The sequence below is a fragment of the Triturus cristatus genome, chromosome 8 (genome assembly GCF_964204655.1).
Source record: "Triturus cristatus chromosome 8, aTriCri1.1, whole genome shotgun sequence".
In the NCBI taxonomy this organism is placed as follows: Eukaryota; Metazoa; Chordata; class Amphibia; order Caudata; family Salamandridae; genus Triturus; species Triturus cristatus.
Genome location: NC_140591.1, coordinates 1,548,655,494 through 1,548,672,273, shown reverse-complemented (window position 1 = coordinate 1,548,672,273; position 16,780 = coordinate 1,548,655,494). Strand labels below are relative to the sequence as shown.

The 16,780-nt window shown below is 40.4% G+C and overlaps 1 protein-coding gene across 1 annotated transcript in view; it reads left to right on the top strand.

Annotated features, from left to right (window-relative positions):
* LOC146806110 (extracellular calcium-sensing receptor-like) overlaps nt 1-15,714 on the top strand; it is a 268,196-nt gene extending 252,482 nt beyond the window's left edge. The window contains exon 5 of the mRNA XM_085623861.1: nt 15,154-15,714. Within this exon, the coding sequence (XP_085479987.1) occupies nt 15,154-15,714 (561 nt within the window). The remainder of the gene's footprint in view (nt 1-15,153) is intronic.
* Nucleotides 15,715-16,780: the final 1,066 nt, after the last annotated feature.

Sequence of the window (16,780 nt, the reverse complement as noted above, 5' to 3'; positions counted from 1 at the left end):
TTGATGCCAGGGATAAGTTGTATTTTATCCATTTTCCCTATTGCATCCATTCCCACACATCATGAAGTCTTGAATAATGGTTCTCATTTATTTCTAACATATGTTACTTGATGTGGGTCAGAACCCAGCCAGCCATACCTGATAACAATTTCAGAAAAAATACAGTGTTGTGGAAGGAACTTGTACCCGCCACCTCAAAATATAATTTGGAACATTCCTTGGACTAGTATAAATATGAAATCTATGTGTTTTGATTATCTAAACAAGCTATTGCCTTTTATTGCAAAAATAAGTCCCGTTGACTTGAGCGGTTGAAACTTACAATCTGCAGACAGGCAGAACTGCTTCAGAGATTCAGAGGCTGCTACACACACAATACCCAAAACACTCTGCCGATATCATACAAACAATATTTAACTCTTCTTTGACAACTGGTGTTGTGCATCTTTTTAATAACATTGGATCTGCTCTTGTGACTGGGTTTAAAGTAGTATTGGGACAGATTCCATAATTTTTTCATTCTCTGTTCTCCAGCCTTTTCGGAGGATTTCCAATCATCATACTGCTAGTCAGCTGTGGCATCATCATCTTTCTTCTATTCTGGCAAGGAAATCAGCAACATGAAGTACACATATCGAGCTGAACAAAGCTGCAGAGAAACTTTAGCATGCTACAGCTGCCATTCTTGGCTATCTGAACTCAGCTAGCACTGGATGCAACATAAGTAAAACTGGGATTCTGGTGCATAAACAGTCTGACTTAAAACATCTTGGACTTACAACTGGAACAGTCCCCAGTGGCTTATCTCAATATGGAAACAGTCATTCAACCTCTACATGAGCTCTAGATACAATGTCAAGCAATGCACCTGTACCTTCTACAAGATTCTACCTATGACAGAGCAATGTCACCAGTGGCACTTTTCGACGCAGCTCTTGATGAGTGGCTCAACTCACTTTTATAATTCGAGCCCCCTGGAGAGGAGCTGCAATTACTATTGAGTGCCTCCGACAAGCAACCAATTGTTGGGCCATCGCATACCCAAATTTGTAACTATGAACATACTCTACACGGTTTTCGTAAAGTTCACATGTATGCTACGTGTGCACCTAATGATCAACAACCCATATTTACCACAAATACCACAAAAGACTGTATGAGCTATGAATTGAAGAAAATGTTTTTTGTATAGACTCTTTTTAATTTTTTATTTAGTTTTTCGCTTTTTATACCGTATATTTTTAATCTAGTATATTTAATATCGTCACTGCTATGTTTGATCACTAACACGCATAAAACCCTCCAGATAGCTTTGGATAATTATTCATCATCTCAAACAATGCAAGACTTAAAAGTATTCATGCTCATCTATATGTTTTACATATGCCATATTTATTTATTTTCATATATAATGTATTGATAGCGTTTTGTTTTATGCTATAGGTATGTTACATATTATGTTTCATTTCAGGACCACGTCCGTTCACTGTGCGCGAAAATCTTTGTCACATTAAAAACACATACAAAAAACTTTTCCTATGGATCCCCCTGCATTGTAGGAAAACCATCATTCAGGCCCTGCTTATAAGTAAATTGGATTACGGGAATGCACTCTTTGTGGGCATGGCAGACTACCTCTTCGCCCATCTGCAGGTAATCCAGAATGCAGCTACCAAGTTAGTGTGCAACAAGAGTAAGTATAGCTCGGCATCAGAATGCATGAGGGAGCTCCACTGGCTGGCTGTGCATCAAAGGGCTAGATTTAAGCTGCTGGGCCATGCACACAAAGTTCTACACCATCTTGGCCCCAGAATTCTACAAGACAAAATGGAATTCTATGCCCCCACACGGAATCTGAGGTCGCTCAATCAGGCATGGGCAAAAACCAAACGCATCAAGAAAGCCAGGGCAGGGGGTCACTCTTTCTCCCATCTGGCAGCAACTTATTGGAACAAATCATAACTAGAACTTTGGCTTACCGATGATTGCCTGGCATTTAGAAAGGAGCTGAAAACCCATTTGTTCTCCAGGGTTTAACTGGTGACACAGAGACCTCCTACGTCACCTCACTCCTACTTAGATCTTCGCTCTCCTAGTGCTGTGATTTCCATCTGGATGAATGTTGCGCTTATAAGTAAATAAATATATCTTATTTTAGGTATTTTAGCTCTTGGTACCTCGAGAGCAACGATTTCTGCACACATTAGCTGAATCTCTATTGGTTAGCTATGCCCCTATGACATCACATTTCATCGTACAAGTAGGGGATGGCGTAAAGCCCCTAAGGTCCGACTCCATTTGAGGTAGGCCCTGATTCCAAACCTAGATAATGGAGGTCGCCATCTTCTCAATCTTATCTTAGGCAATACAAGTGGCCATCTTTCCTAATTCATGCAGAATCATAGTCATGTCTGCCATTTGACAAGGTTAAATAAGAATAAATACAAACATATAGCAGAAATCGTGTAGTCAGAATTTATGTCCTTTTACCTCATATGTTCATAAGGGAAAATCTGGGACACGCTCCTTGATGCACATAATCTATGTTAGACATTCCTAAACTTATGTCAGAAATTCCAACTTCTAATAAGAATTTGTATAGAAGGACTGCCACTTGTCCTTCGCTCACATTATGTCATGATCTATGATCTTCGATGTCAACTATAGAGAGCATGCTAGAGCAAAGAAAGAGCATGCTAGAGCAAGTGGTGGGGACACAAAGCATTGGGCATTTTATATCAAATCTGTAACACACCCATATCTGAAAGTGAAAACATTCATGTTGCTACGCAATATCAATAGCAACTTCTGCACATAGCAAAGCTCCACACTAGGTTGCAGTGAGGGCAAGGACACTTGTTGTTTTAATGCTCCTATAACAACGAACTCGCTGTACCAAAGAACCATCCATAATGGAGCATGGAATCTTGGTGCTCTCAATAGGATGTTTATTGCAATATGACAGTGTAGGTTTAAAATGTCAGGAACCTCGAATTAAAGCACATTGAACTGCATGATTTGCACTTGCCTTTGTACCTAAACCTGTCCTTATGTAGGTTCAGCCCTTTACGCGGCAAAAGACGTCGGCTGGCACAAACCAATAAAACCGGCCACGCCCTCTTTCCGAACACAGATTATTCCGGAGATTTCCAGCCATTTGTTCCAGTTGGTATACCAGCATTTCGCCGCATTTCTATGAAGCAGGTAAGAGATTTCAGTTCCTGATCCTAGCAGAATCAAGTAAAGATCAGCAGATTCTGTGTTGACATTTTCAAAGCGGAAGCCTCGATTATGAACTCGGGTGTAGATCGTATGACTAATTCCTTCTCCAGCATAAATATACATAACTTGGTGTCAAATCAGAACATTTGCTATTGATTAGAGAGGTTATAGTTGAAAACTGGTTTGAGTTAGAACAATTCCTGTGGAATTTTTGGACATTTGGGAACTAGAAGAATAGTTATTTTTGGGTCAAATCAGTAAACTTAAGGTTGATATAATTTTACTCTAAGTTGACTATGTGTTAGAAGCCTCAACATTGTGAATTCTCTATTCCAGGTCTCCCTCGCCGCAGTATCCTCCCTAATTTCCCATCCCCCCATCTGGCCATTCTGATACTCTGTGTTTATATAATCAGAGCTGCCAGAAGTTAGGCCTCTTGAGAGTTCTGCGCCTGATGAACAATGTGGATGGTGACACATTATCGCAAGAGATTCTCCTAGAGATTGTCTCGTCTACTACCAGTGCTCCTCACATATGCTACATCTCACCTGAAGCCGATAAAGCCAAGTCCCGGAGGTAGACCATTACCACATCATGTGTGTGTCCTTTGAAGGGAACACTGTCTTCACACATCTGCTGATAAAGACAGCCTTTGCTGTCAACAAGGTATGCAGCGTACCTCTTCTCCCCAAGAAACTCTAGACTGCAAGTTGCTCTGCTTTCCATGCTCTCTTAGTGTAGCGCATAGAAGTAGTTTACAGGGTATTAGGTTCTAGATGACATTTTAACCATGTTAGAAATATTAATTTTATTCTCGTTATTTATAATGTGCCTTCTTGCTGTTTTCCTAATATCCTGACAGACTTTTCCTGTAGTAATAAATACTTTTACTGAAAAGTGTTCATTCTTCTTAGTGCAGTGTGTGTGATATCGTGGACAACAAAATAGGTTTATTTACTGTTACCACTGTGTCCCTGATCCCTTTATGGGGATTGTTAGTAACCCAAAAGCCTTAACTCTATTTCAGTAACACATTGGTTAGTGTTCTGCAGGGCCACAATGACCTATTTCTTTGTTGGTGCCTTGAACGAAGTCCACCCGTGTCACCCATGGGAGGGAAAATAAACCTTGTAGAACTACGCCATAGTTGTAGTTTTCGCAATATTTTAATCCTGTTGGTCAGCACCTTGTCTACCACATCATCAGATTCCCAATACGCTTGTTTAAGAAGAAACTGTGCTCTGCACATTCAGTGATCATGATGTTCTATGTGAAGCATGATTTTTCCTGCTCACAGAGATTAAAATCTTTTGGTGGCTGCTCATAAAAGGTTCTTTAATGTTTAGAAGTGTATCTCCAAGCGAGCCTGTTCTTTCTTAATATTTTTCTCTTTGCTGAGGAGTAGCAACGTTCACCCCTAAAGGGGGATTAAGCACATCCCATTCTGTAGCAAAATGCTCCTTTAAATCGTCAGTGATAGCTAAAAGAAGAAAAAGACTTTGAAATTTGTTTGCAGAACTTTTTTTATCAATGAGTGGAGACGGATACATGCACAGTGTCCTAACTCTGCATCCTGGCATTGAAGCTTCACTAGAAATGGAACATGGTGTTACACAATAATCTCGCTTAGCTGTAAATCCAGAAACAAAGGCATCATCCAGGTAGAGACTAGAGAGAATGATTTTAATCTCTCTGTGTAAGGTCGAAATGGACACAAACACCCATTCAGCTTGTTGCTGCACACTATTTTCTCACCAAAATACTTACTGTTGCTCTTGCACCTTTTTCATAGCAATCACATAATAAAAACTCCTGTTTCATTCGGATAGGAAACTAGCTCTGGAAAAAGCATTACTATTCAAACATTCATATCTTAAGATCTAATGTTCATGTCATCTTTTTCACTCATCTTTTATTATAAAACACACATTATTTTTGTAATCCATGCATTTCAGGAAAGCCTCAGTCCCATTCCCAGGTGATGATGGAAACAACAGATAACACAACTTTATCAATGTTTTACTAAAACATCAAAAAGGCACATTATACTGAAGCAATCATTAGCAGCTCTTCTTGAGTGCACTATCTAGTTTTTCATTTCAAGTAAATCCTGTTAGTGGTCTTGATAACTTCATGCTGTCTCCTTCCCTTTCATGGTGTTCCTTCTCTTCCAGTTACTGGATTCCACAGTGTTTAGCTTTATAGATCTCTGCAGCCCTCTCCTCGCTCCTTCTCTCTATGTCTTTCCAACTAACAGAAAATCCACTCAGCCTGGAGGTTCGAAGATGGTTCTTACTGAGCATCATAATGAATCCCTGTGCTTGGCTTGTGGGAAGTGTAATGGGTCACCCCTGTATAACCAACATGAATGTAGGCCTCTGTCTCAAAGGCTGTTTGTCCTATTCGTGCTTGCTCAATGGGAGTGAATCCCAAGGGGAGGTTATGGTCATGATTGTTGCATTCATTTTGCTCCTAACAGCTATTAAGAAAATCTAACATGTCCAGAAAATATCAGAATGGACAACGGCATTTGTAATTGAATCAAGCTGGGAAGCCATGGGGGAGTGGATTCCTGCATGTTATCATCACCAAGCTCTCTGCTCATGCTTGCCATTATTCAGCTTGACTTTGAAGACCTCTACGAATAAGCATATATAACGAAATGAGATTTGTACATGAGCATATCTTGCTAAAAGCCATGATTTGTTCATGTTCATTTCTCTGCAGTCTATCTTCTTTGTCTCTTTGTTCTTTTTTTGTGAGTATAATGATGAAATGATTGGTGTTCATTTTGGTCTTGGCTTTGCTTAGAGTTATTCTGTCCTTCTATTGTTTCCGTGATTGCGTGCATGCTTTTGCTTTGAGTTTGTTCTTTCTTGATATATACATTGGACATTGTGTTTATTTTGTTGAACCTATCCACATAAAAAGGGAGTCAGCCCAACACAGAGAGGTAAGGGGCGAGGAACTCTGGAGTAACACTGGGCAGCTAATCTAGCAGATGATACAAGTAAAAATATAAACCTTCACTTTTTATGTTTTTTGTTTTTGCTTTTTCAATAAAACCAGCCCAGAAACATCTCTTAGCTTTCCCAGCAGTAACTTTTATCTCAATATATTGTTATCATTTACATCTAAAGATCTTTATATGCCAGCAATACATGCTTTCGTGGCCTTCATCAATCATGTAGTTGGATTTTTTTCGTCTTTTTAATTTAAAGTAGAAAAAAATGGGTTTCATGACAATTCACTCTGGATTTCACAGCAGTGGTAGATTTGATCAAAATAATACTTATTGTGTCTGTGAGGAGATCAATTGATTATTTTTAAGTGCAACTTCCGATAGATAATGTGGCATACAAAAGGAAAATCTGTTGGTTTAAAGACATTTGAGTTCACAGTCATTTCAAAACCAGGATGCTGGTCTTAGTTCAAAAATCAGCCATGGACTGAGAATAAAGCAGAACAAGCATTTGCAATGCAATCGGTCTTGCCTTTGGGACCTTATATATATTTAGCTATGCAGCACATAAGTCTGGGTGCTGAAACATCTACTGTTCTTTAACATGGAGGGAAAGTAAGCACCAAACTGCGTGACACGCCAGGCATGGAAACACATGGAGAGAAATATTGCCTTTCAGTGGACAATGGCATAGTCCAAAGCCCTGTTTTTAATATAAAACCAGGGCCTTCGGTGGGCATAGCACTGAAAATACAAGATTTGAAAAAAATATTATTGTCTGCGGGTGCTCATGGAAGACAATTTCTATGGACTGAAATCTAGAGAATGCTAAAGTGATTCTGGTATTTTGCTGACCTCTGCTGGTCGTTCTCTATCAAGAAAGTTAAATAGAGGCAGTTGCCAGAAAAATAAAAAAAAGAAAGTGTCTCAGCCGAAAGCAATTCTGGTATTTTACTGACCTCTGCTGGTTGTTTTCTTTCAAGACAGTTGAGTAGAGGCAGTTGAACAGAAAAAAGTCCCTAAGCGGAAGCAGACAAGTCCTAGGGTGTTCTCCAGAGCCCAGAAAGTACCTAAAAAATAAAATAGCATTCCAACCGATTTTATTTGACGTGTAGTGCAATTAATTATCCACATTTCTAGTTCAACAGCTTAGCATTTGAAGTGTAGTGTTATTTATGAACATATTTTAAAGGGTCCCATGTATCCTCGGTAGGGAGTTGTTCTGTGGATAATTTAGAAGTGCTTGTCTAGCAACCATTAGAAATACTCATGAATGTGCCGGAAGAGTTATGGAGTGGGATTTGTGGAGGAAAAAAAAAAAGTTTCACTGCTGTGTACATTTTATTTGGGTAAGATATAACCAGGCATTTGAACTTTGCTGGGAATAACTCATTATAAGAGCTGCTGCTAGAACAGCCCAGCTCAGCATAAGTTTCCTGTTCAGAGGATGAGTTTGGCAGATCTACTAACAAGGTAATCCATTAGAAAACATGGCAGTGCACTGTATGCAGAACAAGCGTTTACAATGCAATCGGTCTCGCCTTTGGGACCTTATAAGTATTAGGGGGCATATTATCACGCCAGGCAATAAAATTATCGCCACTGTAGCAGCAGAAAACTGCTGCCAAAACCGCGATAATGGGCTTGATAATATGTCTATGGAATTCCAATTGAAGCCCATGTTAGATGTGACGTACCTGCATGTGCCCCTCTGGTTCTGCTTATTTAATGCCTGTGTAACACTTTTGTAATCGTGTACACCCCTTTGTACAGTAACTATTCCTTGTGCAGAGGAGCGCTCTGTGTCCCATCGGAGAGGAACAGACAACTGAAACCTTTTGTATCTAGAAAGCCCTGTGAATTCTCTTGTACGTGGCCAATGCCCTGGGTCCCCCTATTGAAAAGCACTACTTGCGCAGATGCACCCTTTTGTATATAGGCAATTCTTGGCATTCTCATTCTGCAGAAGTGCCCATCTTCGTCCCCTTCGTGCCCAAGCACCGCTCTGTCCCATGACCCACAACAGCACTGCTCTGTATCTGCCTGTAGAGTGCGCCCCTTGCCCAGAAGCACCTCGATCTGTGTGTGTGTGTGTGTGTGTGTGTGTGTGCGCGTGTGTGCGTGCGTGTGTGTGTGTGCTCTTGTAGAGTGCGCCCCTTGCCCAGAACCACCTCGACATGTGCGCGCGCGTGTGTGTGTGTGTGTATGTGTGTGTATATATATATATATATATTCACTGAAAAAACCATAGGTTTCACACATGTTATAGTTAGCTGGACATTTTACTGATAAAAAACCAATGAAATTCCCCCGTTATAGTTAGTGCAGGCAACTATAACTCACGTGACCGCAATCCTCTGCTGATGACATATGTGTCTTTATGAAAAAAAAATATTTGTAATATATGTATAGCTAAAATTTAATGGAAGAAGACATGGGCAAATAAGTGTCTAAATACAGTATTAGCATCAGCAGAGGATTGCGGTCACGTGAGTTATAGTTGCCTGCACTAACTATAACGGGGGAATTTCATTGGTTTTTTATCAGTAAAATGTCCAGCTAACTATAACATGTGTGAAACCTATGGTTTTTTCAGTGAATTTGCAAGGTTTTTTAAATGCTAATTCCTAACTATAACGTGTGTGAAACCTATGGTTTTTTCAGTGAATTTGTACGGTTTTTTAAATGCTAAGTTACTTTACGCCATTCGTGGCGTGCGCGCCCACTTAACGCAGTTCGTTCCGTGCGCGCACGGTGCGCTTCGCGCACCGTGCGCGCACAGTGAGCACGCGGTGCGCGCCCACTTTCCGCAGTTAGTGCCGTGCACGCAGGGTGGGCACGCGGTGCGCTACGCGCACCGCGTGCCAACGTTACGCTTGATGGGCCATGTACGCACCATGCGCTTCGCGCACCGTGCGCACATGGAGGACATATTATGCGCTTCATTGTGAAAGGTAATGTTTGATTTTTTGAAGTACAATGGAAAATCGCCGTTTGTTGATTTTATTTCGTATGAATTTACTTCCGCTAAATGATTTAAACGCAAATTGGTCTAGCCCCCCCAGAACAGGGTAACATTGCATTAAGAACTTTAATCACGTTTTGTTTGTTTGCCCAGCCTTGTTATCTCATCGTCTTCGGCTGCTATGGCCAATGTTCTTACAGAACAATATTAAAACTGTAGCAGGAGCACGCAAATTTCTTTTTAATCCAAAGAATAAAATGATATGCACAAAATATTTACATTTTTTAACACGTTTTTTAACCTATTTTAACCTCTTTGTATATTGTCATATGGGACGAATGAAATTACAGGTCTGCTCTGTAAAGGTTTAAATCACTTATATTGATTATAGTTTAGAATGGAGGCACTCAATGCAGGAGCTATGGGAGATTTTAACTAAAATCCGGTTCTCATTTCTGGCCTAAGGTAACTTATACTTTCAGGAATTTAAACATTGGGTTTATTGATAGACTTTTACCATGGCCGCCAGTGCTTTTATCTTCTCTGGAAAACTTTTGCACATAACTTTTGCTGCTGGGGGGAGTGGATTTTCTGTATATACAAATGTTTGTCCCTTTGGAATAAGTGTCATTTAAAATGAAATTTTGCATGTATGCCTATTTATTATCTGGCCCAGGATAAAAGTTTTAGCAAGAATGTACATTTTGGGGTTGTTTGAAGACCTTAATATGACTGCTATTGGTTTTGAACTATTTGCACAAATTGTTTCCTTTATGAATTGCCCAGTTTTTGAAATTGTAATAATAATAAAATGCATGTGTATTTATTTTGATTTGTTTGATGACGGTAAAGGACTTAAATATGCAAGTGAAATATTATCATCTCAATTTACTCATGACTAAAATTAACATATCCTGCCTTATTTTGTTATGGTCCTCTTAAGAAATCCTAATCTTTATCATACTGCCAATGATTTTCCTTCCTTGGAACAATTTGTTGCTTTGGGGTATGATTTTTCACATGAAATGTGTATTCTTTTATGAGCTGTCCATTTATGGATATTTGATTAATAATAATAAATGACATGTATATTTATTTCAATTTATCTGACAGCGGGAAAGGATGTAAGTATGTCATTGTAATATTTTTCACATTGATATTTGTGACAAAAAAATATTTCTTGTTTTATTTTACTGTGGTCCTCATTAGAGAACCAAATCTTAATAAAAGAAATGAATTGGGAAAAATTGAGTATGCATAAAGTTCCAATGCAATCAAAGCATTGATGAGTGCACATGGACTGGTTGATGGTTGCAGTCTCCCACATGTCCACACTCAGTATTCTAGAACTGACTTAATTTTGACATGGCTTTGTGCTTTTTTTGACATTGATATTGAAATATGCTCTAAGATGGTATTAGATCATAATCCTCTTGTTATAAAGCAGTGTCATTCTGGCTCAAAGATGTCTTGTAGATGACGAATATAAAAGAATGATGCATATATTGTTAAAAGACTTTTTAAGGATCAGTACTGACTCTGCCTTTATTATTATCGCATAGGACTCTCTCAAGGCTTACCAGAGGTGTCACACTTAAATATGTGGCTGATTGAAATAGAAAACTCTGCAATATTGAAATCCAGCTTTTATCAGATTTATCTAAATTAGATAATGAGAACTCAAACACAAATTCACAAAAAACTATCAGAAAGGGACTGCATTTTACTTATGGCTGGGTGTTGTAGTTGATTTTATCTGACATAGAAGCAGAAAGCGGCTGCTTCTTATATGGTACAGAGTGGATTATACTGGGTCTTCACTTGTGTCCCGACAAAGCTAAACCTCTCTCAATAGCTACAATGATAGCAAAACAGGTGTCAGGGGTTGCTTTTCTTCATTTCAGGTTGACTTGGATGGTTTTATTACCAATCCATATCTTTAATACAGTGCCTGGAGTGGTAAAAGGCTTTGGTCCATTTACAGCTCTACATCAATGGCATTGTGCTAATGCTATGCTTAAAGACTTTGCTGTAGAAATGGAAAAAGTCTTTGGGCCATATTTATCAAGGGGTTGTGTCGCTTTTGCACCACACAACATGGTGCAAAACAACACAACCATCAATATTCTATTTATCAAGCAATGCAAGGTCACCCTATTTGACCCTGAGTGGCTTGATAAATCCAGAGTAATGCAACGCAGCACAAATTGCTGTACTGCATTACTCTGCCCCAGGGAGCCATTCCATGGGTGGTGCATGGGTGCTCCTACTCAAAATACATGGATTTTGATGCATTTCCGGATTTACCATAACTAATAGACCTGAGAATGAGCCAACATGCTATGCTTTCCCAGGGGATATGTAACAAGGAGAAATATCTTCATTTCTCCTCATTATTTTCTCTTTCTGCAGCACACGTAGAAAGAGGAAAATGCCTCAAGGGATTGTTTTTGTGCTGGAAGGTGCCCCTTCACAAACCAGGCACCCTTGCACCACGGTGTATGGTGTATTTATGTAGCACACAAACAGTACTAGAGAAAACACAACACAAGAAAACCCCCAAACCAGTTCAGAAAAATAGAGTTTTATTAGCAACGAGACCAGACGAACAGAAATCGAAACTTTAAGTAATACTAGCATCTAAAAGCACACTGGCAGTCATCTGGTCGAGCTAATCAAAAGTTCAGGCCGACTGCGATGGAGCGCGGGTCAGCAACAGGGACCAGGTTAGCCACGCTGAAGAGTTACCTTCGAGTTTGTCGCAAAGAGTTTCATTCACGGTGGAGGAGGCCGGGAGGAGCTCAGAGAGCCTTGCGGATGGTCATCTCTGTAGCACGAACGAGACGAGACGAACAGAAATTGAAACTTTAAGTAATACTAGCATCTAAAAGCACACTGGCAGTCATCTGGTCAAGCTAGTCAAAAGTTCAGGCCGACTGCGATGGAGCGCAGGTCAGCAACAGGGACCAGGTTAGCCACGCTGAAGAGTTACCTTCAGAGTTTGTTGCAAAGAGTTTCATTCACGGTGGAGGAGGCCAGGAGAAGCACAGAGAGCTTTGTGGATGGTCATCTCTGTAGCACGAAGAGTCGGTCGGGCATTGTGGGCTGTTGTTGCTGTTGCACAAAGTGCACATCTTGCATGGCCAGTCATTGCTGGTGGTCGCTGTAGCTTGAAGAGCAGGTCTCACCGGCTTTGCATTGTGTCAGGCCTCTGGAGTATGAAGTAACAACTGTGGGGGCAACACTAACTAAGGCGTGTAGTCCAAAAACAAAAAGACTGCTGAAAAAGAATCTTTCGACCGAGTTAATTCGGCAACGAAATTCCAAGATGGCCGCCGCTGCAGAAAAGTGAAGGCGATCTAGTTTTTCTATCTACAGGTGTCCAGAATCCAGGTGAAACACGCGCTCCGTGAAGAGCTCACACTTCACTGAAGTAATTTTCGAGTGCGCAGCTAGAATTAGAGTTCCAGAGCATCACGTCGGGTTTTCGTCCGGTATTCATTTCGCTTCCCGTCGGAAGTAGTACAGAGTAGAGTTTAATACCTGGTTATAGTTTAGTAGAGGAAATATCGTAAAATCTGAAGCAGACAATTTTCTTGTCATTACTCACCTGTACCAGTTTCGGAAACCAGTCAGCAGCTTCGTCCGAAGTTAGAGATACTTCAGCGCCACCTAAGGATCGAAGAACAGAAGACCAAAGCTAAGTTCAATTAATTATAGAAAGTCGTGAATAAAACAATGAAAATTTAAGAGCGTAAATAGATGGTAATATGTACAACTTACCAGTGCAGGAGATGAGACAGAACCTATAAGGGAGAAACAAAGTGCGAGGTTATTTTCTAGGGAGACTTAGTAGACATCAAAATAACATAAGAGAAAGAAAGAGAAAGAATAATACTTACCAGAGAGCAGTTGGAGAGAGATTGACCAATGCATATCAGAGAGTAGTAAATTCGTACCTAAGTAGGAAGATAACCAGAACTCTCAAGCTAATAAATCTAAGTAAAGGCATATACCAAAACACTAGTTAAGGAATATAGAGAATTGGAAGAAACTCGAGTGACGTTTTACAGAAGACAGAAGCTACCTCTAAAGTAAGTGAAGAAGCGGAAGGTAAACACTATATATGAAGTTAGAAGGTTAACTCGACAGTAGTTAGTGACAAAAAAAAACTTATTTTATAGGTGAAGACACTGAGAGGCGGCAATAAGAAAGAAAAAGGAATTGTATTAGATAGAAATACTTACGCAGCACTTGAAAACTTAGGGTAGGTAAGACAATAGAAAATATAGAAAGAATAGAATTAGAGTAGAGTAGGCATTAATATTGATGTGTTATGTGTTGAAGGTTCTCTTAGAAGAAGTCTGCAGAATGGAAGACGAAGTAGACGAGCAAGAGTGAACCAGAGTTTTCAAGACCAGTCTCTTCTTGATTTGTTATTTTATCCACTCCCCCTTCCCCCTTGAAGGTAATATTGGAGTCAAGGTACAATTCATTGATCTCCGGTTTATCTTTGAGCGGGAGTTGGGAATCAGCGTCTCTGTTCCTGTGCAAGCTCTTAGACGGTTAAGTATTGAACCTTGACAGAGTGAAGTGCCCAAGTGGTATACTTGAACCCGGACAGAAATGACTGAAGGAATCAATTTACAGACCTTGGGAACGGTCTTAGAGACCATTCAGAAAGAGTTAGTGGCTGTAACAGAGGAAAACCAAAACCTTAGACAGGAAGTGTTAAACTCAAGAAAGGAGACAGCAGAATTAGCCTTAAGATTAAGAAAGCCAGTGGGTTCTGGAAGAGACACATTAAATCAGTCTGCTGAAGAGCCAAATAGAGTAACCACACAAGTAATCCATACCTTGTCCCCAGTTATCCCGTTGGCCCCTCCGGAGCGATTTAGTGGGGATCCACAAAAGGCACAGATATTCATCACTCAGTGTTCCTTACACTTCATGTGTCGCCCTTCCATTTTCCAAGATGCGCAGTCAAAGGTGGCCTTTGTCTTATCGTGCTTGAGTGGTGATGCTGCGTCCTGGTCCATGCCCTTGGTTTCCCGTGACGATCCCCTATTGTAAAATTATGAAAATTTCAAGCAAGAAATTCTCCGAATATTTGACAGACAAAGAATCTCCCAAGCGGTTGATAATGAATTACTCGACTTAAGGCAAGAAAACCGAGATTTAGTGGCGTATTTAGCACAGTTTAACAAACTAGTCGTCGAGACTGACTGGCCAGAGAGCAAAAGAGTTGCGGTATTTTATAGAGGACTAACAGATGAACTCAAGGTTGTGCTGGCACAGATACCAAATCGACCTACGGAAATCTCGGAGCTAGTACGCCTGGTCTTAGATATAGATTTCCGTCAAGGACGAGAGAAAAAAGAAGAGAGTTTAGACCAATAGTTCCAAGGTTTGACCGGGCCCGATTAGACGGAGCTAAAATTGCTGAAGGACAGATGAGTTCGGAACCCATGCAGATAGGAACTATAAGAGGTCCCTTGACGAAGGAAGAAAAAGAGAAAAGAAGGACAGGGAATCTATGCATGTATTGTGGTTCCAGTGGACATTTCGTTAGAGGGTGCCCCAAGAAACCAAAAACTTCTTTGAGACCGAAGGAAAACTCGCAGCACCACCTGTAGCCGGAGTTGGACCGGTGGATGCTAATAAAAAATCAACAACAGAAGAACATCGAGTGGCAAACACCTTACAATCGTCTGCCCCACATTGAATCTTATCTATGCTACTTAAGTTTCGGCAGATAACATTGACAGAAGTATCGCTGATGATAGATTCCGGAGCAACTGGAATTTTTTGCGATTTAAAATTTGCTGCAAAAGTGGGGTTACGAGCTATACTGAAGCCCAAAAGTGAACCAGTCCGAGCAGTCGATGGAACGAACCTATCCTCTGGGCCCATAGTAAGCCATACAGAACAGGTGCAATTGATTTCCAGTGATGGCCACGAAGAAGTCATTCAATTTAACTTAATTTATGCACCTCAATTTCAGCTCATTTTAGGTCTTCCATGGCTCACAGAACACAACCCAACGGTGAATTGGAGTTCTAGGACTATAGTGATGGATTCACAGTACTGTAGAAAGAATTGTTTTGAGACAAAGGAAAAGACCAGAGAGTGCAATCCTGCCCAAGCCTTGTGTACGACCGGAGTATCTGTGTGTGTCATAGATTCACAGGAGATACCCTCTGAGTATGAAGATTTTACTGATGTTTTTAATGAAATGGAGGCAGAGCAATTGCCACCCCATCGGGTGTACGATTGCAAAATATATCTGGAACCAGGTTCTAATTTACCTTGCAGCCGAGTCTATGCTCTAACCGAAAAGGAACATCACTATTTGAAGGAATACTTGGACAAATACCTGGCAAATGGGTTTATCTGCCCATCCCAGTCTCCGGTATCTTCCCCCCTTTTCTTTGTGCCTAAGAAGGAGGGAGATCTTAGGACCTGTATCGACTATCGTGCAATCAATAAGATCACCAAGAAAAACCGATACCCCCTTCTTATTTCTGTCCTACTAGATCAGGTGAAAGGATATATTCAAAATTAGATCTCAGAGGAGCCTACCATCCCGTGAGGATGCGTGAGGGGGATGAGTGGAAAACAGCCTTCAGGACAAGATTTGGACTATTTGAATACCAAGTTATGCCATATGGCTTGTGCAATGCCCCGGCTGCCTTTCAGCACTTCATCAATGATGTTCTCAGTGAATATATCGATCAATGTGTGATAGTATACATTGACAATATTTTGATCTATTCGTCTGACACAAGCCAACATCAAGAACAAATAAGGGGAGTCTTACAAAAGCTCAGAGAAAACAAGTTGTTTGTAAAACTAGAGAAATGTGCGTTCAATGCTACACAAGTGGAGTTTTTAGGTTTCGTCCTATCTCCAACAGGAATAAACATGGATGAGCGAAAAATCAAGGCTGTGGTTGATTGGAAATCCCCTGAACGTGTGAAATAAATTCAGAGCTTTATCGGATTTGCGAATTTTTATAGAAGGTTCATAACTGAATTTTCACGAAAGATACTTCCATTGACACGTTTACTTAGAAAAGGTGTTCGCTTCAAGTGGACAGAAGAATCAGAAAGAGCCTTTGAATCTTTAAAAAAAGACTTTACCACTGCTCCAATACTCTTGCATGCAGACCCTACAGAGCCTTTCTATGTTGAGACGGATGCCTCTGATCTTTCAGTAGGAGGAGTGTTGCCCCAATGACATAAGGTAACAGGGCAATTACATCCAGTTGCCTACAGATCACGAAAACTAACGCCAGCAGAGGTGAACTATACCATAACGGAAAAAGAGTTACTGGCTATTAAAGATGCATTTAAAGAATGGCGGCATTATCTCATGGGTGCGCAACATCAAGTAACGGTATTCACAGATCATAGAGACTTAAAATTTCTGAAATCAGCCAGGACCCTAACCCCAAGACAACTGCGATGGTCATTGTATTTTGCTGACTACGACTTTGTGATTACTTACCGACCCGGCGCCCAGAATGGGAAGGATGACGCTCTATCTATATTAGGAACGAATTAACAAAAGAATCAAATAGAAAATCAGACTATAATTCCAAGTTAAAAAATACTTGGAGCTACGATCTC